The 27,121-nt window shown below is 37.0% G+C and overlaps 1 protein-coding gene across 2 annotated transcripts in view; it reads left to right on the top strand.

Moving 5' to 3' along the window:
* Positions 1-25,273, top strand: part of PPP4R3A (protein phosphatase 4 regulatory subunit 3A) — a 37,276-nt gene extending 12,003 nt beyond the window's left edge. The window contains exons 3-15 of one of the 2 annotated variants that reach the window (XM_040641520.1): positions 2,909-3,007; positions 6,588-7,205; positions 10,566-10,643; positions 10,726-10,842; positions 11,407-11,562; positions 13,356-13,487; positions 13,589-13,691; positions 14,931-15,089; positions 20,324-20,493; positions 21,322-21,464; positions 22,144-22,334; positions 22,723-22,949; positions 24,020-25,273. In XM_040641520.1, coding sequence (XP_040497454.1) covers positions 2,909-3,007; positions 6,588-7,205; positions 10,566-10,643; positions 10,726-10,842; positions 11,407-11,562; positions 13,356-13,487; positions 13,589-13,691; positions 14,931-15,089; positions 20,324-20,493; positions 21,322-21,464; positions 22,144-22,334; positions 22,723-22,949; positions 24,020-24,130 — 2,304 coding nt within the window. In that variant the 3' untranslated portion in view covers positions 24,131-25,273. The remainder of the gene's footprint in view (positions 1-2,908; positions 3,008-6,587; positions 7,206-10,565; positions 10,644-10,725; positions 10,843-11,406; positions 11,563-13,355; positions 13,488-13,588; positions 13,692-14,930; positions 15,090-20,323; positions 20,494-21,321; positions 21,465-22,143; positions 22,335-22,722; positions 22,950-24,019) is intronic. The other variant, XM_008702664.2, reaches the window with a different exon arrangement.
* Positions 25,274-27,121: the final 1,848 nt, after the last annotated feature.

A 27,121-nucleotide genomic window follows, 5' to 3' on the forward strand; every position in this document is an offset into this window, starting at 1 on the left:
GCGCACGTACACACACACACACACACACAGATGTACTGAATACTGTACAAAGCCAACGAAAGCAATATCAGTCCCCTCAGTGCTCTGAAGGTACAGAAATAAAATTTAGAGTAAAGAATATTATTAGCACATTCATATGTATATATTATTTTATAAATATATTACTCTATAAATAAATTATGAAGTGCTTTGCTTCATCATTGACCATTAAAATACTACTAGAAGGAAGTTAGTGTTGGCTTTATTTTGCGTGTTAGATGATCTCTAAAGATTGTGACTTGCTTGAGCTTACACAGATAGCATATAGGAAAGCTGTTATTAATTCCTGTGTCTGCATGATGGTGTTTTATTTGTCCAGAAAACATTTGGTACAATATGAAATATTTTCTTGATAGTCTAATGGTCTAATACTTTGTTGCTTTTAGTGTTCTTAAGAAAACTGGTTTGATTGGAGTGGCTGGAAACTAGAGTATTTTGTCTTTGATATTCTATACTTAAATACATAAATTCGTGTTTTGAGGCTTCAGTCAGTTGAAGAGTAAAAACACATCCAAAGAAAAAGAAAAGATGAAGTCTGTTTTGAGGATGAATGAAGAAATCCTTATGTTGTAAGCTGTAGGTTGTTGGATGATAAATAAGATGATTTGGTGAAAATTAGACTCTTCAAGGAAAACAAGAAGAGCAATTCCTAAAAATTCTCAAACTTTTAAATTTGTCAAATGGGCACTTGAGAGCGTATGTCTAGTTGTGCCCTGTTTTAAGCCTACAGATGATTCTGAATTTACATTGCTTATGGTCCTATTCAATCTACCTTATTACCAATGTGATACTGGTTTTAGGCTTGTTTGGATCTTTATCACTGGTTTTCATAACTGTATGTATTATACCCATTTTAAAGATGAAGAAACAGACTCGGAGACTACACAGCCGACTAATATCTGGCGTGTTGATCTTACAATGTTTTGTGTGGTTTTTTTTTTTTTTTTTAAGATTTTATTTATTTGTCAGTGGGTGCCTGTGAACACAAGCAGGAGTAGGGACACAGGCAGAGGGAGAAGCAGACTCCCTGCTGAGCAAGGAGCCTGATGTGAGACTGATCCCAGGACCCTGCAATCATGACCTGAGCCGAAGGCAGATGCTTAACTGACTGAGCCACCCAGGCATCCCTTGATCTTACAATGTTAATGTGAAGTGTTTTGAGTTTGAACAGCTACTTAGTCACTATGGAACAGATGCCTACCTGGTATCCATGCCATGATCTCTAGAAGTTCATGAAGATAGTAAAAAGGGGTCTTTGACCTCTTGTTCAAAATTCTGAATAAAAATTGTGGATTTGTTCTATTAGTAATGCTGTACAGCCCAATCAAATTATCTATTATTTACTTATGGCCAGTGTCCCTTTAGTTCAGTGACAGACTACTGGTTCTCATCATTGACAGTTACATAATTGACTGAAAAGACTTAATATGCAGTTTAGCAGACAAAATCAGGGGATCCATTTGTGTACAATAGGAGGTATCTTTGATAGTGAAAAGTATTAAAAACTGCCTCCATGTAAACATATTTTTTAAGGTACCTTAAAGATGGTCTATCGTGTTTCCTTCTTAATGTAGGAACTTTTACCCTCCCTATAGATGCTCACCTAGCCTTTGCTTGGCTCCTTTCAGTTACTTATTAGATTGAATTATTTTTTTCTTTATATTGTACTCATATCTTTCTAACTCTGACTTCTCCTAATTTTTCTCTTTGGACCAGCCTGAAAAACTGCTACATGATCGCTGTTATGTTTAGGCTTCTTTTAATTTTTTTAATTAATTAATTAATTAATTAATTAGAGCACGAGCAAGCATGTGCGCTTATGAGCAGGAGGGGCAGAGGCAGAGGAAAAGGAATCTCAGGCAGATTCTGCACTGAGTGCAGAGCCTGATGAGGGGCTTGATCTCACGACCCTGAGATCATGACGAGCTGAAACCAAGAGTCAGTCGTCTAACCGACTGCACCACCCAGGCGTGCCCCAGGCTTCTTTTTTTTAAATGTAACTCTCCCTGGTACCATTCAGTATTTCATACATAAGAGGATTCACAAACCTCTCTCAACGAGCGGGCTCTTTTTTGAAATGGTTGATGGTTTGGAAACAGTGTATGTGTTTATTTTACTGTCTGTAAGTTTGAAAAGATACCTTAGACCCTGTAAATATTTTTATTATGCTATGCATATTGTAGAAGACAGACTGTACTACAGGGAATATAAAATGGTGTCAGTACTGTAAGTATAGTGTCTTGCAGAGATTACATCTTAATAAAAACTGTTGAACTGTTCATTAAACTTAACTATCATTAAATAAAAGTCTCTCTGAACAGGAGTAAAGGGACTGTGGGTGGTAGGAGCATCTTGCTTCTTGAACCATAGCACTTTGGTGAAAGCTAAAAAAAAAACCTATCCAGATAAAATCTCATATATTACAGATTTAGTGAATAATTTCATGGGCCTTGTGTGTCTCAGGTAAAGAACATGCAGAGCTGGTAATAGATGAGAGAAAGGGTTTTGTTATTAATCCCACCCTCCTGACATGTCCTAGTTACTGAATGCTCAGACTTCCTCTCTGGGCAATTTGGAGCATAAAATGAAACCTAGTATGCAAGCAAAGAATTAATACAATGTTTAGTTTGTATCTTTTAGTACATTTAGATTGGTCACTTTGTGGTGCTTCATATTCTGGTTAACTTCTTAAGGAAAACATTGTTTTCATTTTATAGACTGAACAGAGCTAGGTGTGAAAAGGCATTGTCAATCACAGTATCAGAGTTGCTCAGTACTGTCCTCAACTTGTTGCTTTTTTCATTTGTCTTATACTTTGACGTAGTTTGTGATAATTAAGGGATGTTAATTACACTTTTTTTCTCTCAAGGACACTTTGATTGTGTGGTCTGAAGCAGAAAATTATGACTTGGCCCTTAGCTTTCAAGAAAAAGCTGGATGTGATGAAATTTGGGAGAAAATATGTCAGGTAATTTTAAAAACTAGAAAATCAACATGCTAAGTATTTTGGTTTTTTGCTGAGCTTTTAGCTAATACCCAAGATTTTAAATAAATAGCATTTCATATTGATCTATTAAATTCATATTGTCTGTGAAAAGCTTGATTTATAGGAAAGCACAGTTTATTGACACCAAACTGTCCAGCCACGACCTTTGCTGAACTCCGCACTCTATATCCAGCTGCCTTTGAGAGCTCCTCCATCAGCGCTCACTGGTATTTCAGATCTAGTAGTCTAGAACCAAACCTAATCTCCACTAGATCTGTTCATTCTCCCATCTCTCTCATCTCAGTCAGTGTCATCCAGTTGCTGAAACCAGAAACTTGGCTGTTTTATTTATCCTTCCTTCATCACTTACATCCATTCAGTCCTTCAGCTATAAATCTTAAATCCATTCATTTATCCTTGTTTTCACTACTATCACAGTTTACCAAGCCACTATCATTTCTTGCCTGGATTATTGCTTTCATCTTGATTGGTCTTCCCAAATCCATACCACAGATAGAGTGATCTTTTAAAAAATGCCGATCTGATCATATCACTTTATTCAGTAACTTCTTGTGACTCTTGACTGTCTCTTCAGCTTCATCTTGCTTGTTCTCGGTTGATTCTGGAATTTTCTAGTGACTCTAGTACCTTGGTCTGGTGACATAATCTCCACAGTCTTGTTGGGTGTACATTTATTATGCATTCTATTTTGCATTTATTATATGCTAAAGCCATTGGCTCTTGTTATAGACTCATTTGAACCATTGCATCCTAAGGACAGTTTCTCTATTTCCACATTTATTCTAGAGTATAATCTTCAGCAGATTCTTTGCTTTTTTTTTTTTTTTTTAAAGATTTATTTATTTGAAAGAGTGAATATGCACATGAGAGAGGGAGGAGGGACAAGGGGAGAGAATCTCAAGCAGACTTCCCCCCTGAGTGTGGAGCCTGACACCGGGCCGATCCCACAACTTGCCACCCAGGCGCCCCCTTAAGCAGATTCTTTAATTCATTGGTTCTCACAGCAGCATGACCTGGGAACTGACAGAAATGTAAATTCTGGGACCCCCCCATCCTGGATCTACTGAATCAGATATTCTGTGAGTACTTCCCAGTAATTGTATTTGAATTATATTTGAACAAGTCCGCTAGGTCAGATTTTCTCCATAAAGGGTGAGATAGTAAATAATTTAGGCCTGTGGGCCATACAGTTTAACAACTGTTCAACTCTGCTGTTGTTATATGAAAGTAGCCATACATAACCCATAAATAAACAGCCATGGTTCTCTTCTAGTAAAATTTTATTTATGAAAATTGTTGGTTGGCCACATTTGGCTCTAGTTTGTCAATTCCTGCTTAAGCTGATTCTCATGTACCCTTGAGAGCCACTACCTTAATAACTACTTGTCCTTGAGGCACAGTGTTTCCTTACCTCGTAGAATTTACTTCTGCTAGGTAGTCTGCTCAGCTCTGTTTTTCATATAATAACCTGTCAAACTTCCCTTTCCTTCTGCTGTGAAGGGCTTACATTTATAGCTGAATGCCTCTTCATACTTGCTGTTTGCTTTCTTTCCCGTACAGCTTTCATAGCCTGCCTTTAGATTGTGTCCTGTGGAGTTCTCCCACAGAAAGAGAGATGAGATTGAAGAGCTTGGGTATTATAAAAGCACCCATTGCTCAGACAGATGTTGTTCTTCACTTTTCTGAGTCGAACAATCCCACCCTGGACACAGTCTTCTATTAAACCAATATTTAACTCACACCTGGACTCAGTGCTTTGCTCTCAGGCCTGGCTCTCCTTTAGTAAATTGTCGGATCTTTACTTTTCCTTGGTCTGTAGTTCTTCACTTACACTTGGGGTAATAGTACTTCTGTACTTCTCTAGAGTAACTTTCCTAGGAATCACTGGCTATTTTTTTATTTTCTATCTAATCTTCCCCTTTAACTTGTGCATACTTTATGATCAAGATATAGTTTTCTACCAGTGTTTTGTGATCCTGTCTGTACTTACCAATTTCTAGATCCTGGCTTGTTCTAGAGAATTCATTACATTTTGCTCTTTGAGATCTTACATGTCTTCTGTTTCTTGAACCCTGCTCATTTTTTGATCTAGAAACAGCAAAAAGTCTCTCCATTTTCTAGTATCTTCCTTGATAGTAGTTATTAAGTCTAGGTGTATCTCTTTTTTTTTTTTTTATAGACCTTTCATGGCCTTCACATTCTCATTTTCTTCATATCTGTCCAGACTGCTAAGACTTATCCTTTCTCTTAAGGAAGATTCTCTCTTCTAACTTATTCTACCTTTCTTTTGTTTTCATTCTTCCATTGCTCCGTTCAGTAAGACTGAAACATATTTGTCAAATCATTACAATTCCACCTTAATTCCCTGAGCAGATCAGATTCCAGGAAAATTCTAACCACAGACCTTTTTGATGACCTTTTAGCCTTCATATTTGCAGATAAACTAAAAATGATAGCATTTTCATCCATAGTAAGAGCTCTTGTCCCTTTACATTTGGCTTTTTAATCAAACACTACTAAATTGCTTTAGGTAGAGCCGTAGTTTGAGTTCCAGGAATCTAAAGCTATATTGAGAATTTATGTTGTTAACAAATTGGAGCCAACTCGAGACCATGCCGGGTACAGTCTGTGAATGTGCTTAGCTGCCTTTCAGTGGTACTGCCCACTGGGTTAAGGTCAAGACAATATCAACTTGCAACATATTTCAAGACCTGTTCCAGGCCTTCTTCCCTTCCGGTATCCATTTACAGTCTCTCTTAATCATGATAAGCAATTTAAGTTTCTTGGCCATTTCATATAAGGTCTAATTTTTCCATTTCTTTACTGTTCAACTTGGCCTGTTTTAGTGATGGTGTCTCAAATTATAGGGCCAAGATAGCAAAGCTCATTTTATTTCAAAATAAGTCCTTGACTTTGGGTAAAAATATTCTTTTATCTCAGAATGTATTTGTGAAAACTTCTAAGTTATGTTTTTATCATTAGAGCCCCTATACTGACATAAAGTTGGGGTTTATGACAAACTTTCAGGGCTTCTGGGGGTGATCATGAAAGCTACAGGTTTGGGTGACTAGAAAGGAAAACTTCTATGGTTTGGTTACTTTTAGTAGATATTCTTGGGTGATCTACTGTATTACACTCTGCTACATGTATGCTGCAGTTACTTTTTATATGGTTTCATTTTTGTGTGAGTATACTTGTTTACCACAGTGTTCTTACTCATATTTTCGGGCCACCAACGAGCATTCACAGCGCATCGGTGACCCAGTTTGGTCCAGAACCAGTTTGCACATATTCTTTGGCCCTTGCTTTCTGGAATTGAGGTTACAGTTTTCCTCATTGCTTACAATTACATGTATTTTCTGTGATCACAACATTATGATGTTTGATATTTATTTGAATTTTACTTAAAACTTCGAAGGGTTTGGTGGTGGCTATTCTGGAATATGATGCTAGGATTCTTACAACATCTCTTGTATTCATCTAAGAATATTTAGATTTGTTTGGTTATATTTTATTAGCTCTCATAAATCTTATTTAATAGGTTCAAGGAAAGGACCCTTCAGTGGACATCACTCAGGACCTTGTCGATGAATCTGAAGAGGAGCGTTTTGATGATATGTCATCACCAGGTTTAGAATTGCCGTCTTGTGAATTAAGTCGCCTTGAGGAAATTGCAGAACTTGTGGCATCATCTTTACCTTCCCCCCTGCGTCGTGAAAAACTTGCACTAGCACTGGAAAATGAGGGTTATATTAAAAAGCTCTTAGAGCTTTTTCATGTGTGTGAGGATTTGGAAAATATTGAAGGACTGCACCACTTGTATGAAATTATCAAAGGCATCTTCCTCTTGAATCGAACTGCTCTTTTCGAAGTTATGTTCTCTGAGGAATGTATAATGGACGTCATTGGATGCTTAGAATATGATCCTGCTTTATCACAACCACGAAAACACAGGGAATTTCTAACAAAAACAGCCAAGTTTAAAGAAGTGATTCCCATATCAGATCCTGAGCTGAAACAAAAAATTCATCAGACATACAGAGTTCAGTATATCCAAGATATGGTTCTACCTACCCCTTCAGTCTTTGAAGAAAATATGTTATCGACACTTCACTCCTTTATCTTTTTCAATAAGGTAGAAATTGTTGGTATGTTACAGGTGAGTTAGATCATTTTTTTCCCTACTTACAAAGATACCTTCTTGATTGATACCATCTAAACTGTTAATTGATTCAGCAGAAGTAATTTCCTGTCCCTTTTAAATACCAATTTTGATTTTTGTCTAAAGGTATATATTTGGGTGGTACTAGAAAAGATTATAGTATTTAATACTATGGGACCAGAAGGTTGTTTTGTTTACATCAGGAACATAAATGTGATGAAGTCTAGCTTGAAAAAATTACAGGGGAATGAATGGTCTTAACAAAACGATTAAATGTAGAATTTTCAGTTATGCATAGAACAGAATCAGAGAGAAAGATAAAAAAGATAAAATGAAGAGGCCAAGAAGTATGTCATTAAATATAGAATATAAATAAATAAATTCTGTGGAATTGGTAGCACTGTCAGATCATTATATATTAAAAGCCTAGTATTAGGGTCAAGAGAATATAGCAGATATTGGCAAATTATAGTTGCAGGTATCCTTACCAAAAGGCATGCTTTTGTAACAGATGAAAGTATGGGGAAGTTGGATGTGAATATGAGTTACAGCTCAACCTGTCACTTAATAGCTATGGGCTACTTGGCAACTTTCTTACCTTCTTAAAGCTTCAGTTCCCTGATTTGAAGGATGGTGGTATTAGTATCAACCCTATAAAGTCATCTGAAGATTAAAGAAGATCATGCATGAACATGATCCAAGACTCTTGAGTATTTTCTTTTTTTTTTTTTTAAGAGCATGTAGGTGTGTGAGTGGAGGTGTGGGGCGAAGGGCAGAGGGAGAGAATCTTGAGCAGGCTCCATGTCCAGCACAGAGCCCGACACGGGGCTCAATGCAGGCTTGATTTCACAACCCAGAGATCATGACCTGAGCCAAAATCAAGAGTTGGACGCTTAACAGACTGAGCCACCCAGGCACCGGAGCATTGTTTAAAAATATCTATTAGTAATTACTGTATTAAACTCCAGATTTTCTTTCTACAGTATGCCCAGTCTCTCAGGTCTGGGTTTTAGGGTGCTTGCATCAGAATTGCCTAGAGTGTAACGTTTCCTGGATTCTGCACAAAACACAGAAATCAAAATTATGAGAGCTGACAATCTACATTTGTAACACCCCCAAAGTCAGAGAACCTCTCAGTATATTACCCCATAGTGTAGGAATTAGTCTGTTCTAACTGAAATAGAACTTTAAAGTTTGTGTGGTGTAAAGATTTGTGAGTTGCACAGTGCCCATGATTTTTATTTCTTTGATGCCCATGATATTGGAAGAATAACGGATAAATGGTATGACTTGGAAGACTTAAGACCTTTCCTCAGATCTACAAATAAAAATTATTTGAAACCTGGATTTGTTAAGGAGGCAGAAAAAACATCAGAGCTCTTTGTAGCACATTAGGATTAAAGCAGTAAGTTTAATCTGTATGGCTATTCCTTTTTAGAAAATTGCTGTATTTTAGAGTCCCTGTCTTTGACATCTTCCCAAAAAAACCCAAAAAACAAAACATGAATTCGAACAGAAAAATCAGTTTTACCAACGCTGCTGTCCTGGAGCTAGGAATAATTCTGGTTCATGTTGACCAATTTGATGTGCTTCCCGTTCATTTAAGACAGACATGTAAACAATACAGGCAATACAGTCTGGTAAGGACAATAGTAATCTCTATACAGTATATTGTGTTGATAATGGAGGAGGGAGAAGGTTTTGGTACCAATTTTTATTCTTTGATAAGAATCTCGTTTTTACTGGCTACCTAGTAGATACAGCCTCTGTTCTGGTCCACTTTTGATTCCTGGTTTCCTGGGATAGTCCTGAGTGCGTCTGGTCCTTTAGCTCCACACGATTCTCATTTTGTTATGCAAGGATTTGTCACTTGGGTGTTTTCTTGGTCTTCATACCTGTGAAATGCCAGTTTTATTCATTAAGTATGAATAATTTCAAGTTGTTAAGTCTTTGTTTCGCTACATTATGCTGCTTTGTAAAATCCTGGCTGCCATTGCTGTAGTTCTGTTTCTCTTGATACAGGTACTTACATCCGAAGTGCTGCTATGAAGGAAAGAGAATTTTATACATTTTGTGACAGTGGGTGATTGAGATATAATTTAAAGCAGGTTCTTACCCCCCTTGTGTATACAATCGTATCCTCCCTTTACTATTAACTGCTCTGTATGTAATACTGTTAAACATTCTTGTTTTTTTTTTTAAACATTCTTAATTCTCTCAACTTCTGTACCCCCCCCAGTGCAGCAGTTCAGAGACTCTTTTTCAATCATTTGATTTCCAGTTGGTGGGATATATTAGATCTGGGATGTATCTTGAAATTGCATGCCATTTGAGGTACAGCCTGTTTGTACATTTTAGAAAAAAGTAGGAATAACCAATTTAATATCACAGAAAAGATTTCCTAAGAATGTGCCACAGTGAATATGGAGTTTATAATCTAGTGGGAGATGACATACACACATACACATACATTTATACATATGTAGATATATTTAGACTTAGGGATGTCTGTAGGGCTGAAGTAGTGCTGAATCTAGTACTAGCTGAGACAGTATGGAATTAAAGTATAACACTGTCTTAGTTAAAAAATAGTGATGGGAAAAATTTGAACAGATTATCAGGAAGGTCTGTGCCACTTGCTGTGGTTGGTCTTTGGGTAAGTTTCTTAATCTGTCTCAATTATAAAATGAGGTAAGATAACATCTGAGGTTCTTTCCAAGTTCTGTATTGATTTACCCACATTAGCAATTTTCTCCAAAATACGTATTAAATTTTGTGTGTCTGGATGGGATATCAGTCAGATAATAGGTGTATCTTTTAAAGCTCTGCATTTAGCTTTTTGAATAACTGAATCATTTTCTGCATCTTTACAACGTGAAAGCTTTATCTTAATTTTTACCTTCATTTGAGAGGTGGTAGAACTTTAACCTCTAAAGGTAAGATTTTAAGATTCTCTAAATGAGGGGTTTGCAAACTATGGCCCATATCTGTTTTTATAAATAAAGTTTTATTTGAACATAGACATACTTACCTGCATATTGTCTGTGGATGTTTCCTACTGTAATAACAGAGTTGAATAGTTGTGGTAGAGACCTTATGGTCTATAAAGCATAATGGACACAGTGTGGCCCTTAAATAAACTTAGGAAATAAGGCCTTTCCAAAATGTAAAGAAAAATCTTCTGTATAAATCTCCAGTTTATTCTTTAATAGTTTCGTTTTTCCTTCTCTTAAAAAATACTGTTGCCAATACCATCTTTCCTTTTTCCAGTTAGTGCAGTTTATATTTTACAGTATCTGAAAACTATGTTTTAATATACTCTTACCATTAGCATCAATTTATCCTTTGATTTAACAGGAGGATGAAAAATTTCTGACAGATTTGTTTGCACAACTAACAGATGAAGCAACAGATGAGGAAAAAAGACAGGAATTGGTAAGAAATTTGGTACTTATGAAGGGCACAAAGCTAAAACAACAGATCTTTTTATATTCACTTGTCCTTTTCCTTATTTTAGGTTAACTTTTTAAAAGAATTTTGTGCGTTTTCCCAAACGCTACAACCTCAAAACAGAGATGCTTTTTTCAAGACTTTGTCAAATATGGGCATATTACCAGCTTTAGAAGTCATCCTTGTAAGTTTTTCTCCTTACATTTAATTACAATTATATATTTTTATTTTTTAAGATTGATTTTATTTGAGAGAGAAAGCACAAGTGGGGGGAGGGGCAGAGAGGGAAAGGCAGGTTCCCCACTGAGCAGGACCCTGGGATCGTGACCTGAGCCAAAGGCAGCTGCTTAACTGTATGAGCCACGCAGGTGCCCCTATTACCATTATATTTTTAATCCACAAAAATATGTTTTTATGTAATATGCAAGTGTTTGACTATAGCCAATATTTAATATTAGCTGTGTATTACATAAAGTAAAAAAGCTGTAAAATTCTAGTATTACAGAGTCCTTACATGATACTGAAAGAATATTCAGAGGAATTTTCTGTATTTTTAATAATAGTTAATTTTGCCGCCTGTTGGGATGTTAAGGAAAGTAACTTTATCCATAGAACAAGCTTTACATGCCAGATTTCCCTGACCTCTCTTATTTCGGTGTTTTCTTTTAATTGGGTAGATTTTGGATTTTATATAGCTATAAGCTGTATTTTTATAAGTATAGGAGAAATAAGTGCTTTTTATCTGCAGGGCATGGATGATACACAGGTGCGAAGTGCTGCTACTGATATATTCTCATACTTGGTTGAATATAATCCATCCATGGTACGAGAGTTTGTCATGCAGGAGGCACAACAGAATGATGATGTAAGTAAGAAGTTAACAGAGCAAAAAATAACCAACAAGGTAAATATTATTTGCACTAACAGTAAGTATTTGTACATGGGGAGCTAGAACTGTATTTATTATTTATTTTTAAAGATTTAAATAGCTGATATTTGGGGAAAGTGTAGCCAGAATGTCAAATGGCTTATTTTTCCCGAAATTGGCTCCTGTCTCCGTTTATGAATTGTGTGTTACACAGGTGTTTGTTTGTTAATGCTCCACTGAAACGTGTTCTTAAGTTTCTGCGATCACGTTTCTTAATTCTGTCGTTCACGTGCTACGTTGTCGTTTTAATCATTTAATCAATAAATTGTTCTTCTGTATGTGGAATTATAAGTAACTTCCCTAGGAAAACATTGACTTTGCTAGGGATAGGTTCTAAAAATCGCCAAGAATGAAGAAATGAAGCACAGTCCCTTGGAAAAGTATTTAGGGCACTTTCTTTACCGACTAACCCTAAGGAGCAAGCTGTTGTCTTGCTCCCTCACACACATCAGTTTTAAAGTAAGGGAGGGAGTCTGTCCCGATCATGTGAAGGGTGCTCCTGGAGTATGTGGCACATGGCATATGCAGCGCCCACATGTGTGTGCTCTTCGGTTTTAGTTTTAGATCATTAAACCAATGATCCTGATTTTTTTTCCCTCCTTTCCCCAAAATCTTACAAGTAACTTTTAAGAATAGACTGACATATTTTGCCCTCAACTGCATCTTAAAAGGGGAGGGGGGCATCCTCTTAGGAAAAAAAAACCTATGCACCATTCCCATTGTATTTTTACAAAATGAGAAAATAGACTTCTACCTTTGGAAAAAATCTTAATGCGTTATGTCAAAGGGAAGTGGAACGCCTAGTAACTTCTGTATTTAAGGTGCTTTTTGTTTTTGTTTTTTTGTTTTTTGTGTTTTTTTTGCCAGGGTAAGTGTAGAGAAGTACCAGTTTGAACTGTTCAATATTATGTCACATTTTTCTTTAATAAAAGTCTTATCCAGAAAACCAAAATACCTGTATTAATTTAAAATAAAGGCTGTTCTTGGCCCTGAAACCTGCTAGTTGCACATACAGTGATCTACTTCTCTCACACACAGTAGGCTTCTTGATTCCTAATCTCGATCTTTAGGTCCATCCTACTACTGCATACACAGACAAGAGCAGAGGTTTCCTCACTGCATCCCCTTCTGTTTGTAGTTACTCCTTGGGCCAGGAACACCAGTCATAGAGCCTCAGGAAAACTAGTTATCAATTTTCAGTGACATTTGGGATCTGTGTAACAGATTTGTTCTCTGTGCTATCTAAATACCATAATCTTGTTTCCCCTAATTTCACACATTTGGGTACCAACTAGATTTACTTTAAATGGAAACTTTGTATCATTTCCATAAATGGGGAATAGATACAGATCTCATTTGCCAAAAATAGAAGGAATCTATAGAAATGCAGTGAAAGTGGAACAGTGGTGTAAATTCTAGCTAAATATTTTATTAAACTGAAGGTCTATTACCTTTCTTCAGAAGGGAAATTTTGTTATCAAGAAGTATAAAGTTCTATTAGCACCAAACAAAGTTGATTTTTGCTTTAATCAAAGGGACTTAAAAATAGAGAAAGAAAGAAACTTTCTTTTCTGCATTACCTAGTGTAAATGTGCCTGTGCCACACTTGAGGGAAACACTGCCGTATATCCTGTTAAAGCAGTTAGTCGTTTCATTTTGGGTGCAGTTAACGAGACAGCTAGAGCTAGGTGTAATGCTGTAACATGTCATAGTATGTGCTTTTCCATTCTCATAATAAGTGATCCTTATTGTGTGTACTTTCTCACCAGGATATTTTGCTCATCAACCTCATTATAGAACATATGATTTGTGATACAGACCCTGAACTTGGAGGAGCAGTCCAACTTATGGGCCTGCTTCGAACTTTAGTTGACCCAGAAAACATGTTAGCTACTGCCAATGTAAGCCACAGGCATTTTTCTCTTTCTCATACTAGTATGTTGTTTATTATTGGTAGGAGCCAGTGCAGTTAAAATTCATGTAAATGTTTTTGATTCCTTAGAAAACAGAGAAGACTGAGTTTCTGGGTTTCTTTTACAAGCACTGTATGCATGTCCTCACTGCTCCCTTACTGGCAAATACAACAGAAGATAAACCTAGCAAAGGTAAGATAATGCAGGTTGGTAGTAAGGTTCTTTGTTCTTGAGTTCTGAAACTCAGAGTTGATGTAGAGTAATAGTCTTCAAAAGTTCAAGCCATTTGGTTAACACAGAGGCGTAATAATATATCTTCAAAAGTGTTCAAGGTAGACTTTCTTTAAAGTGCTATAACTGGTGATAATAAGATGTAAAAGAGGAGATGATTGTTGCTTTCAGAATTTAAAAACACTTCTGTTAAAGCAATATTGATATTTACATAGGTTAAATAAATAGAAGGAAGTAATTGTGAAAAAATCATTTTAGGTTAATTGGCACTTCAGATCTGTAGCGCAGAGCTGCTTACTATTAAGCCTCTTATTTGCATTGAGCATTATTCATAGGTAAGGGATTACTCTTATTTCTGCATTTTATTCCTTTAGCTTGCATAGTGTGTTTAATTCAGAAAGTAGTTTTAGGGTCTTCGATGGGAAATCCCTTATTGACATTTCAAGAATATTTTGTTGTATAAATTACCAGTATAGTATAACTTAAAATACAACTTAGTAAATGTTAAATTTACCCTTTTTTTATGATTCTAGAATCACGTCTTAGACACGTGATATTCATTTTTCCTGTCTACTTCATTCATATTAGGTAAAGCTTGAGGCTTCTTTCCAAAGGCATATATTTAGTCTTCAAACATTTATTTAAAAAAACCCATTGTGTGGAAGGCACTGTGCTGTAATCTTTAGGGGCTAAATGGGGGAAATGAAAAAGTGAGTAAAATACTTTCAGAGGCTTGCTGCGAGGAAGAAAGGTAAGCCAGTAATTATAATCCATTGTGGATTCATTCTATGTAATAAAGGACCCATAAAACACATTGGAATCATAGGAGCAGGGAGAGTAATTCCACCAAAGACGAGATGGGATCTTTCTGGATCTCCTATGCTGTGTGTACATCTTATGAGGGCCGTGTTAAGACATGGTAGAGCATTCTTGCACTTGGGAATAAAGCAGAGCTAATAGATTTGTGTCCCAGCTCTTGCCGTATTCAGACTTGGGTTTTGTGAAAATAATTCATCAGAGTTAAGAAAATGTAAAGCATAGTTCTCGGGGCACATGGTAGGGATTCAGTGTTCGTTCCCTTTTCCTTAACTTTAAAATTTTGGGTCAACAGAAAGGATTTTACTTGGTTGGAACTTGGATACTTACAGTTAGAAAGGAAAAGAATATTAGTCCTTAAATATAATTGTGTTTTGTTTTTAGATGATTTTCAGACTGCGCAGTTGCTGGCACTTGTACTGGAATTGTTAACATTCTGTGTGGAGCACCACACCTACCACATAAAGAACTACATTATTAACAAGGACATCCTCCGCAGAGTGCTGGTTCTCATGGCCTCAAAGCATGCTTTCTTGGCATTATGTAAGTGTTGCTTCCGGTAGAATTATTTATTATCTATATATTATCGTGTTGCCGGAGAAGAAGAGATCACAGACTTCAGGACACCTAGATTCTAACAGGAAACTACACCAATTCTGTAGTTTCACCACAATTGGAGATAATTTTCCTCATTCGCATCTTTCTTTCATATACAGCAAAGGGCTTAGTGTGTATCCACAAAATATGTTAAAGTATTCTTCTCCACTAATATGGCACCTAAGATCATTTTACCTCAGTTATTTTTTTAGTACTGCCTTCCTCATTACAAGTTAGGCATTCTTGTGAAACTTACATTAAATCATGAAGAACATTTTTGTAATTTGGAAAATCTTTAGCTAATAGCACTGAGTTGCTAAAACACATTCAGAGTTACAGAAGGCCCAGCACAAGTGTCTGTAGATGGTCAATTCGTTAATTGCACAAATATTTTTTCTCGGCGTTACTGAGAAATATTTGACATAAAACATATTGTTACCTCAGGTACTTTAGAGCAAGGGTGCCAAACCTCAGAAGTGACCAGATCCAGCCTGTGCTCTACTTTTGCATGACCTGCAAGCTGAAAAGTGGTTTTTAGGTTTCTTAAAGGGTTGTTTAAAAACAGCAACTGCAGAGGCCATATGCGGCCTATGAAGCCTAAAATGTGTACTTGTAAACAATATTTATGGGGAAAGTTTGTCAGCTCCTAAAGCAACAACTAGGTTGTTCTTGGTTATGTTATTTTTCAAAAATTAACTTTAACTGTGTTCTTAAGGCCCTAGTTTGTGAAGTAAAGCATGTTTCAGAATTGGAAGTAGGTTATTTAAGACTATTCTTGATCCCAGCAGCCAGCCTTTCTTGGTAAGTTGACCAAGACTTAGAGGCTCAGTAAAATATGTCTGCTGGTAACTTCTGTCTTTTGGTTTCTGTAGGTAAGTTTGGTTGTTTGGTGGTGGTTTGACGGCATCACAGTCATTCACTAATTAGAGGCCTGAACATACATACCCAGTTTTGCTATTTTTTTTAACCTCATTTACAAATTTTTTACTTCATGGATTTTTAAAAATATCCTAAAATTATAAAAACGTGGTTTATAAGGATGTTTCTGATGTTGATTTGCTCTAAAATATTTTATCTTTAAAATAGTATTAGAAATAAGTATCCTTCTAAAAACATGAAACAGTTTCTATCAGGGTAACAGTTACAGTTGCCTTAGTTTTTCTGGCTAATGTACACACTGGAGGAATGACAGAGTACATGTATTCACGGTATGAATTCACGGTTTTCCAACTTTTCAGGTGTTTAGTGCAGTTACTTTCTGTTGATTGTCCAGGAACTTTGATGTTACCTTAGTAATCTTTTTCAGCCAAAAGTAACAGGTAGCATTTTGTGGCATTAACCTAGACTGCTAAGGATAGCAAAAATAAATTATTTTGGTTCTACCGTACTAATATCCATGAGCTTAGCATTTGCAAAAGAAGAGCTTTTAAACTCATAGTCATTTTCCTTATGTACCTACGACAGCAAAACAGAGCCCCACGACCAAGTTGAGAGGGAGTTTGTACAGACCTTTCTTTCTTGTTACCGTAGAAAGTTTTGTTTGAGTGTGGGAAAGGGAGGTTAGGACAGAATGGAAAAACTAAATGAATAAGTTAATCAGTTTTATTTTGATAAATGTATTAAACACCTACCATATTTTATCAGTTTTAAGCTCTGCATTTTAGACATTTATCATCTCTCAAATCAAGGTGAGTCTTAAAATTAATGGCATGTCATCGTGATTGATAGTTCTGTCTGTTTGATTTTCTTAGTAGTAGAGAAAGTTTTTTGCAATCAGGGGCATCTCAGATTTGATGAAGATGCTGGATACCTGGAAATTACAAGGAAAACGCGGACCATTAAGACCTGGACTCCGCTGTCAAGGGGTTTTGAGTTCAGTTAGGAGGAGATAGTCATTTAAAAACCAAAATGTCAAAAGTACTATATTGAGGTGTGTTTGAAAGCATAGTGGAAAAATTTTATTCTACATGAATGAGTCAAATCAGGAAAATTTCGCAGGGGAGGTAAATTGGGTTGTGTCTTGGTCCTGGGAGAATGTGACATTCTTGGTCGAAGGCACAGCTGATGTACATCTGTGGGAAAAGTGTAGCGTGAGAATGGTTTGGTGCAAGGGGACCACACAGTCCAGTGGGGGAGTGCAGGAAAGGAAAAGGCTTTCTCGGTTCAGGTCGTCTCATTGTTTTGCTTGCAGTATTACAAAGAAAGTTTCAGTTTAATGAGAACTATGAAGAGATACGTTACAAGGAAGGTTTATATTGTAGGAAACTAAGCATGTTAGCAAAATTTTAGTTATGTTTTATTGTTTAACAATAACTCAGTTCGAAAAATGCTGACTCTTAAATGAATCTATGTGGCTGTCTTCCCAGATTCAGAACATAAGTAGTTTCTGGAAGAAGACGCCAGTCATTAGGAATGAGCATTTTAGGACTGGCTTTAAGAGTATACAGTAGGAGTTTTTGATCAAGGATTTCTAAAAGAGCTAAGTGGGAGGTTTAGGATATTTTCAGTCTTCTAAGATTATACACTGAGGGGCGCCTGGGTGGCACAGCGGTTAAGCGTCTGCCTTCGGCTCAGGGCGTGATCCCGGCGTTGTGGGATCGAGCCCCACATCAGGCTCCTCCACTATGAGCCTGCTTCTTCCTCTCCCACTCCCCCTGCTTGTGTGCCCTCTCTCGCTGGCTGTCTCTATCTCTGTCGAATAAATAAATAAAATCTTAAAAAAAAAAAAAAAGATTATACACTGAAAGTATTAGGTAGAGTGTTTAAGGGAGGGTTTCATAAGTTTAGATGCCCTCTTGTAAAGATAAAAGATAATGAGTGGTTAAATGTAAACAGTTTGGGGACTTACGGAACTTCTCCTTTTTTATATCTGCTGCTTATTAGAATGCTTTTATCCTATTTAAAGACAACGAATCAGGTGTGTAGGTGAGACAAGCAGTCCTTTCAAAATTTAGGTCTTCGTAAGGTTAGATTCTGTACATACGCCACTTTTACCAGTCTCATTTCTTTGGCCTTTCAGGATTCATGTTGTCTAGTCTTTTGTTAAAAGTATGGAAATCTGTGACAGGAATAAAACACAATTTTATTGTAGATGCTTTTATTCAGCCATCACAAGTTACGTAGGAGGCAAAAAGTCTCAACTTTGTGACATGAAATCTCATGTTGTGTTAACATAAAGATGAATTACTTGTTTTAGAGATGACTGAAACGAAGCACCAGAGATTCCTGGCATGTTAATGAAGGTTAGAGATAAGGGAAGCAGAGTGCACTTTACTTTGGAAGCCCAGCAGTTCTGCCAATGTGACCTATTCCAAAAGCTTTCTCTAATTTCCTTTGAGCGATTCGACTTCATAGAGCTCGCTGGTAAATTTTTGAAAGCAGCTTTTGTTCAGCAGCAAGTAGTGGTTGGCTATTCTTGATGCAGTTTTCTTTTGGGGGAGGGGTTTGAATGGAAATAACCCAGTTCTGGATATAAATAAATCAGGGCAAATTGAAATGAGGAGCAAAACAAAGACCGTTAGAACCCCACCTCTGTCTACACCAGCAGTTTTTGGACAGAACTACTCTTGAGGGAATGGTGGCACTGCATACCTTGGTCTTAGTGAATTCTAGGAAGGGAGTTTCTTTTCACTTACCTGGGAACTGCATGCAGCCCACGGGGTTCAGCTAGTGTGTGTTATGGTAGGACACAAGTCTCCACGAAGCCTGCAGAGTTGGAGTACCAACTCAAAATAATCGCTCTTGCCCTAATGAATTACTAAAAACTTCACATTTGGCCTGAGCTCTAAAGTACTGATTTTTATTCTAACAAATGGAACTGCCTCACTAGTTCCTTTGTCAAGTGACATTACAAAACACCAAACTCTGAAATCATTGTTTGGGGAAGATAAACCCTTGTTAGGCTTTGACTTAACACACAGGTGCCTCTTACTGTTTAAAATGTCTTATTTCACCATGCTTATGTATTTGGAAATAATTCAGTAGTTAAAAAAAAAAATGCAATTACTATTCTATAAATTATTTTGAAACTCCCTGCCCAGAGTGTCACATTAGAAAGAGACACTCTTAAAGAAGTTGCATTGTTAAGGCAGTTTATAGCCAACTGTACCTAACTGGGCATTCACTTGTGGACCTCTTTTCTGCCAACTAAAGAAACATTGAGCTGCTTTACTCCTCTGCCTTCCCACCCAGAAACCGTGTCAGCATGGTTGCCTGGCTACCTGCTCATGAAGGACTTGATTAATAACAAATTGGCAATTTAACGAGCCACTTCCATGATCTCCAAAGAAACCAAAATACAAACACAATATTTAATCTTGCCAACCGAAGACGATGTGACTGCATGAAGTGAGTATGCTTTTTTGAACTGTTTACAATAAGTGGGGCATTAACTTACTGACAAACTCCATGTAGGTAAAGAGGGCTTTGTCTAGCTGTCTGAGTATATTTGGATCTTGACGAATGGTGACTTAAGTAACTCCCCATACCTCAAGATGTAAATATACCTTTTAATCTGTAAGTTAAAGCCTAATTAATTGTAAAAAGGAAAATTAGGAAAAAAATTAAAAAGCATACTCGCTGCAATAAGCATAGAGGACCACATTTTAAACACAACATCCTCTAAATTTATCTCTAAACTATGGGAAGGCAAGTTTTGGGTCATGCAGAGTTCTGTGGGTTTAGAGTAGTTCTCCTGACACATCCAGAAACCAGCCAACGTAAAGTGAACTCAGAACTCTAAAGCCAAATAGTAAAGAGTGTCCAAAAGTGATGATCAAATTATACAGTGGATTGCCCTAAGAAAACAATGGTTTTTCTGTTGTTTTTAAGGTGTACGTAAAACGATATATTCAGAGTTTTCTCATCTTAAGTAGTATGAAGTTAATTCATTTGTTAGCCCTATTTTAGCTTTTATTTTAGATGTAGAGTACATTTTGGTCGTTAGTAAATTCCAGAATTTTTCTGGCTGTCCAAGACTTGTGTTCTATAATGACATACACTACTTTTAGGGTACATTTTTCTGATAACCCTTTTGCAGTCCTTGTCTTTAGGTTCATGCTTCTGGAAGCAGTAACATATCACTGCACGAAGAACTATATTTATTAAGCAGGTCTTTTTTAATAAGTCTAAAATATGGAAGTGTGGTATGTAATTTGAACAATAATGCCTCTGTGTTTCAGGTGCTCTTCGTTTTAAGAGAAAAATTATTGGATTAAAAGATGAGTTTTACAACCGCTACATAATGAAAAGTTTTTTGTTTGAACCAGTAGTCAAAGCCTTTCTCAACAATGGATCCCGCTACAATCTGATGAACTCTGCCATTATAGAGATGTTTGAATTTATTAGAGTGGTAGGTTCTGTATTAGAATGTTGGTTTTAATTGTTTGAGAATATTGAATATGCATTATTAGTATTTTGTCTTATTCGAGATTATATTTGAAGAAAAATTTTAAAAACTTGTAGAAATTCCGTTCAAAGTAATGAAAACCAAAATGATCTTCCCTCAGCAGCTGTGAATCCTTCATAGGATGGCTTCAAAGAAAACTGATCTAACACTGTCATGGCACTCAGCTCATTTTAGGACAGAATGACAGATAATAGAAAGTATTTGATGTGGTTTTATTTTGTTTTTAACACTGAGGTTTTCTGACTTTGGACTTTGCCCTCTATTTTTAAAGAACAATTTTGTAACCAGTTCGATTCTTTACTAAAATTAAATAGTAGTCGGCTTGTGGTTTTCCCTCAAGTGTATGTCAGAATTATCTGTGGCATGCTTTTTTAAAAAAATTATGGTTAAATGTTTATCACATAAAATTTGGCGTTTTAAGTGTACCGTTCCTTGGAGTTCAGTACACTAACACTGTTGCACAGCTCTCCCCACTGTCCATCTCTAGCACTTTCCTGATGTGCTGATTTCACTCCCACATTCAACTTGAGTAAGAGTTATCTGGGGCGCGACCTGGGCATTTACTTGAGGAAGACCCGTAGTTAATTCTGAGACACAACAAAAATTGGAGACTACAGAGTAGCCATTTATGCCCTTTTTCATTGTTTTGTTATCTCTGAGATTGGCTAATAATTTAACAAAGTTAAACTGTTTTGGGCAGGTTTATGAATTACCTAAAGCCTATTTTGCTAAAATAACTTCTGTATTTTTCATTGTAATTCTTGTCTATAGGAAGATATAAAATCATTAACTGCTCATGTCATTGAAAATTACTGGAAAGCACTGGAAGATGTAGATTATGTACAGACATTTAAAGGATTGAAACTGAGATTTGAACAACAAAGAGAAAGGCAAGATAATCCCAAACTTGACAGGTAAATTACCACATTTTTTCGCCTATTCATTCAAGTTGTATGGTGGTTCCCTCTCTTTGCTTGTTTCATATTTGGCTTGGCTGGGGGAGGGGATGCACAGTGGTTGTAGCTTTTCTGTAACGGGTACTGTGCATGTTTTCCCGAAGGTGTATGTGGTGTTTGAAGCTAGATAATGAGAAAGAAAACCCAACCAGTACGTGGTAGTGGGGCTTCATGTGTCCAGATTAAAATCAAAATAGGATGTTTTAAAGTCCACGAATTAGGACTTGTTAGTTTCTGAGGTTAACAAGTTTAATAACTGATCTGTAATAGTACAGTTTCCATAATAGTTTGATTCCCCTGGTAACACTAGGTAGGGCGGGGTGCCTAGTTCTATGGACACTGGTTCTTCATTAGCCTCTCTGTATAAAAGGATCTGATTTGGAGCACCACTTGAAGACTATCTGAAAGAGTCTTTGGATGAGTCCCTTTACTTTTTTATTTTTTTCTTTTTTAAGATTTTATCTATTAGAGTATGGGGAGGGGGTGAGGGAGAAGCAGGCTCCCTGCTGAGCTGGGAGCCTGATGTGGGACTCAGTCCCAGCACCCTGAGATCATGACCTGAGCCGAAGGCAGACCCTTAACTGACTGAGCCACCCAGGCGCCTGGAGTCTATTTACTTCCTTTTCTTTACTCCTAGTATGCGTTCCATTTTGAGGAATCATAGATACCGAAGAGATGCCAGAACACTAGAAGATGAAGAGGAGATGTGGTTTAACACAGACGAAGATGACATGGAAGATGGAGAAGCTGTCGTGTCTCCATCTGACAAAACTAAAAATGATGATGATATTATGGATCCAATAAGTAAATTCATGGAAAGGAAGAAATGTATGTTGAAAAGCTGGACAAGGAGAAATGGTGGCTTTCCCGCTCTAGGCTTACTCTGTATAACTTGTCAAAAGGAGGAGTATCTACTTTGTTATGACATAGATTTTTAGAGACTTTGTTGCTTTCTAGAATGTGAATTAATAGCTGTGGGTGAAAGTATGGACCAAATTTTCTTAATCTGACTTGACCCAGGAGAAATAACATTATTTCAGGAAGGGGAGGGACACTGAATACTGAAGGTCTCATTCCTTCTCAGTAGTGAACTGAACTTGTGTTTTTCCCTAGCAAGGGAGTGAGCTAGTTAAGTGTGGTTTAGTGCCACCTCATTTGGGGGGATTAAAAAAAGAGGAGGATGGGTGACAACTATTGACACTATTCTTATTTTTAGTAAAAGAAAGTGAGGAAAAAGAGGTGCTTCTGAAAACGAATCTTTCTGGTCGGCAGAGCCCAAGTTTCAAGCTTTCCCTCTCTAGTGGAACCAAGACTTCTCTCACCAGCCAGTCACCTGCAACCAATCTGCCTGGTTCGCCAGGCTCCCCGGGATCCCCAGGATCTCCAGGCTCTCCTGGCTCTGTCCCTAAAAGTACATCTCAGACGGCAGCTATTACTACCAAGGTACATTCGGACTTGCAGGCCTGTCTCAACAGTAATTGTGACTAAGATTTCATTTGGTTACTGTCTTTTGGAAGTGATCTAACGTTTCTGAATGAGAGAGAGAAATTCTCCACTACCTGAATGTATGGAAAACCTGAGCAATTTCCCAAAGGTTTTTATGACCAACACAAAAGGCTGAATGAATTATTTTCGTTATCTACATTTTAGAACTCAGGTTCAGATTTGTGTCAGAACATTTACAGAAATTTTAAAGTTACTCTATCAGCTTTCCCAGTTAATACCCAGCTAAAGGCTGGTGTGGAGCAAAGGTCAGTATCTGGACACTCTGCTTTGTCAAGCAATATTTATAAAAAAGAATTAACCATCATCATTAACATTTCATAAGAAAGGATGACAATTTTAACACCAAAAATGTGGACAAGACAATCTCAGAATAAAAACCAATTCTTTTCACTACCTCCTCCTGTCCCGGACTAGCAGTTAACAGACTGGCGTTTGGGACGCGTCGATCTAAGCCAGGAATGTCATGCCCCATGCACAGTTCCTTTTACTCTGACATGAGCGTGAGACCCCTGAGGGCTAAGAAATGAATCAGTGTTCAAATGAAGGGGCAGGCTGAGGGCACCGCAGGGTGAGTTTCTCCACAGCGCCCCACAGAGGAGCTACAGCGGTGCCTGGAGACGGCAGGGGTCTGAAAAGAGGCGAGAGGAAAGGCAGGATCGCCTTCCTAACTTCTGGTAGTTGGTCTGCCCTCATTTCTGTTAGTCATTAGTCTGTTTATCTTTTGCAGTTTTCAAGATTTTGCTAATGCATTGTTAAGTCTTAGAAACCGTAATTATTAAATTGAAAAGGTTTTATCTCCTGGCTCACTTAATTTATATAAACTAAAAGTTTTGTTACGGAAAATATAGGAAAAACACCGTGACTTTCAGTTGCATATAATCTCACCGTCCAGAAATAACCACACTTAGTATAATGGGGGCGGGGGTGGTGGTGGAAATCTGTGTCCTTTATCTAGTATTTATGTGTTAAGGTTTGTTTTTTAAAAGCTACGTGTTCTTTCTGAACAGGGAGGCCTCGTGGGTCTGGTAGATTACCCCGATGACGATGAAGATGATGATGAGGATGAAGACAAGGACGACGCGCTACCATTGGCGAAGAAAGCAAAGTTCGAGTCGTAATAACGGCAACTGCCTGTGATCAGTACCTGTTGAGAAAACTGGTTCTCCACCCCTCCCCCCTACAAAATCCACAACAGAGCAGCGGTCTCTCGTGAATGACTGGTCCGGATCAGCCTCGCACACTTGACTCTGCTCTTCAAGTGCCAATTCAATGGAGCAGGAGGAGGGGATACTCTACATTTAGGGGAAAGACTTAAGCCTTTGAGCTCTCCAGCTTGGACCACACATTGCCCTTTTCTCAGGGAAGGAAATGGAAACAAAAAGCCAACAGGGCAGGGGTTTTGTAAGTGGAACTCTGGATTGGCTGGTCAGTTGCTACAATCAGAGTATGCTTTCTCGGACCATGTTTGAGACTCAGAAGAATAGGCTTTTGTGCCGTAATTCTTCAGTAGTTAAGAATGCCAGCAGTTTCTTTGTATAAAGAGACCTGCCTTTAAAATCATACATTCTGAACATTTTAGTCAAGCTACAACAGGTTTGGAAAACCTCTTTGGGGGAGGGGCGAATATAAAGTTTCCTCTTTTTTATCTGTTCCCTTTGCCCTTCAAACTGCAGATTTTTTTTTAAAGTGGGGATTTGTCCCTACTTGATTAAAGATTGAGTGGAATTCTAGATGTGGTCATTTGTGTCATAATTTTTTTTGTTTCATTTTGTTTTTGATTTTTTCTCCCCTGAGTGTATGCTTAGTTGTTGAGTATATATATTTGGGACCATTAAAACTTTTTTTGATGTAATATAACCTAACGTCGTGCTGGTACCTGTTTTACCATGTGTAATTTTTGTTCACATCACAGTTCTTAATTTGTTTAGAGTTTTATGAAAGATGGTATAGTTTTTATTGACAAAAACAAAGTAATCTTACAACTATGTGCATACAAAAGCAATACTATTTTGTGACTAAATATTTTATATTAAAATTTACATCAGCAGCTGTCTCGAGAATTCAGGGAAATAGAGTGGAATTTAAAATTTCAACAGTTTTGTTAAACCTAGAAACGTGAAATTAGTATTCCAAAGAGATTCTGAAATTTCGTATCTTGGGAAAATGACGGTACATTAAATCAAAATTGAGGCTGGATGATTTAAAAATAACATTTGACTTTTGAATAATAAAAAGAAAAGTGAAGAGTAAGAGAAACTGTATTAGTTGTATGTTTCTTTTTTTTTTTCTTTTTCTTTCACCACTCCCTTTGGAATACCAGCTGGAGTTGTACGTGGTGGTTCCTAAATAAATACTTGGCCAGAGGACCACCAGCCAGTCCCTTGTTACAGCAGTGTTTTTAAATAGGTTCTTTTTATTGTCTTAGGTGTGCTAAAAATTCTAAGGAAATGAAAAATACTTTAATGTCACATTCCCTCACTTTTTTTATAACCTTTTAGAACTTACTGAAGAATGTGTTTGCAAATGTGAATAAAAATCCATACCCAGGAAAGGATACTATTTTAAGTATCATCTATTTTAACTGAGTGTCTAACAAGCACTGTGTGCTTCTAGTCTTCTCTTTTGCTTAGTCCTCCGTACATTTTAACGTGTGGTACCAAGAACAAGGTTATACTGAATAGCGGATAGAAAACCAGAAAGTGATAACTTGCTGTAGTCATAAAACAAGTTTTATTGTTGGCTGATTATTTTTTTAACAGAAATTTTAGGTGCATAATTAACTATAAGAGTTTAAGTGTATCTACTACAGTATAGAGCTGCTTGTGAGCCCCAAGTTCTGGCTATTAATAATTGAAGTTAATCAAGTTATCTTGAAAATAAAGAGAAGAAAGATCTTAAGTTTAATTATATTACGTCTTCCTTTGTGCCTTAACCATACTGACTTTCCTGGCTGGGCTCTCGGAGCACTTGGCCTGGTGTGCTGAAGGTTCTTGAGGGGAGGGGCATCCCTTGCTTTCATAAATTCTGATCCAATATTTTTAAAAAGGTACTGACTATTGGCCTTCAACAAGAGATGCCCCTTCACTGATAGACGGTTGCATTTTCTTAGCTATTAGTGATTACAGTGACTGAAGCAGAAAATTGACACAAGTTGCTTTAACAGAAATTAGGTCTACAACAGCTTGTCATTTCATAGAACTTAGCAACAAATTGCTAGAAAGACGACACTGGAATTGACAATCCACCTGATTCAGAAGTCTGAATCTCGAACAGATACTGTCTGATTTGGTAACGGATGTAAACATCATGGTGTGAACAGTTATAAATCGTTATTTTCCATTTTAATGATATGTATTGGTTCTTTTGCATTTTGCAATGTTGAAAATGAAAATAATTCACTTCCCATTTGATTACCCAACAACTTCTGACAAAGACTTGTAATTAACTACAGGAAACACCTTGATGTCCTGTCTTATCCAGAAATGCTACCCTGGCTTTTTGTTGTTGTTGTTGTTGTTTGGATAGAATTGAAGCCTGACTAAAGTTTTTCCCCCTGACTGTACTCAAATCCTGCACATAATTTTCTCTGGGAGTCAATTTTTGTGAATTTGGACATGAAGGAGAGGCATGGAATGGGGGAACATTCCTTTTGTTCTTGACTGATTTAAAGCAGTAATCTTTATATAAAGTGTGCAAGATTAGAACAGCAAGCAGTTTAAACTGGAAGATATTTTTAAGTGGAAAACGAAAACTTAAGTCAACAGAGTTCTAGTATTTACCATAAATAACTGTTTAAACTGCACGGTCAAAATCACTTTTGAAGGAAAGATCAGGACCTTCAGAATTCTTAATATATATAAGGTTATATTAACTTTTTCTGCCCTAACATCCATTTTGAGCACAAGGGGATTATAAAAACGTTTTTACGGGACGGACTGTTGTCTGCCATGACACTGAGGAAACATGAAGAAGTGGGGCAGTGTCTGCTCTGCTACCTGTGGTACTGATTCCTCTCTTTGGCTTTAATGTTTCCTCTTGGCTCTTGGGAATGATAACTAAAGGAAACTGCGTGTAGAACGCCTCTCTTCAGATAGATAAATGTCTACTGG

Source organism: Ursus maritimus, unplaced genomic scaffold (genome assembly GCF_017311325.1).
Source record: "Ursus maritimus isolate PB19 unplaced genomic scaffold, ASM1731132v1 scaffold_25, whole genome shotgun sequence".
Lineage (NCBI taxonomy): Eukaryota > Metazoa > Chordata > Mammalia > Carnivora > Ursidae > Ursus > Ursus maritimus.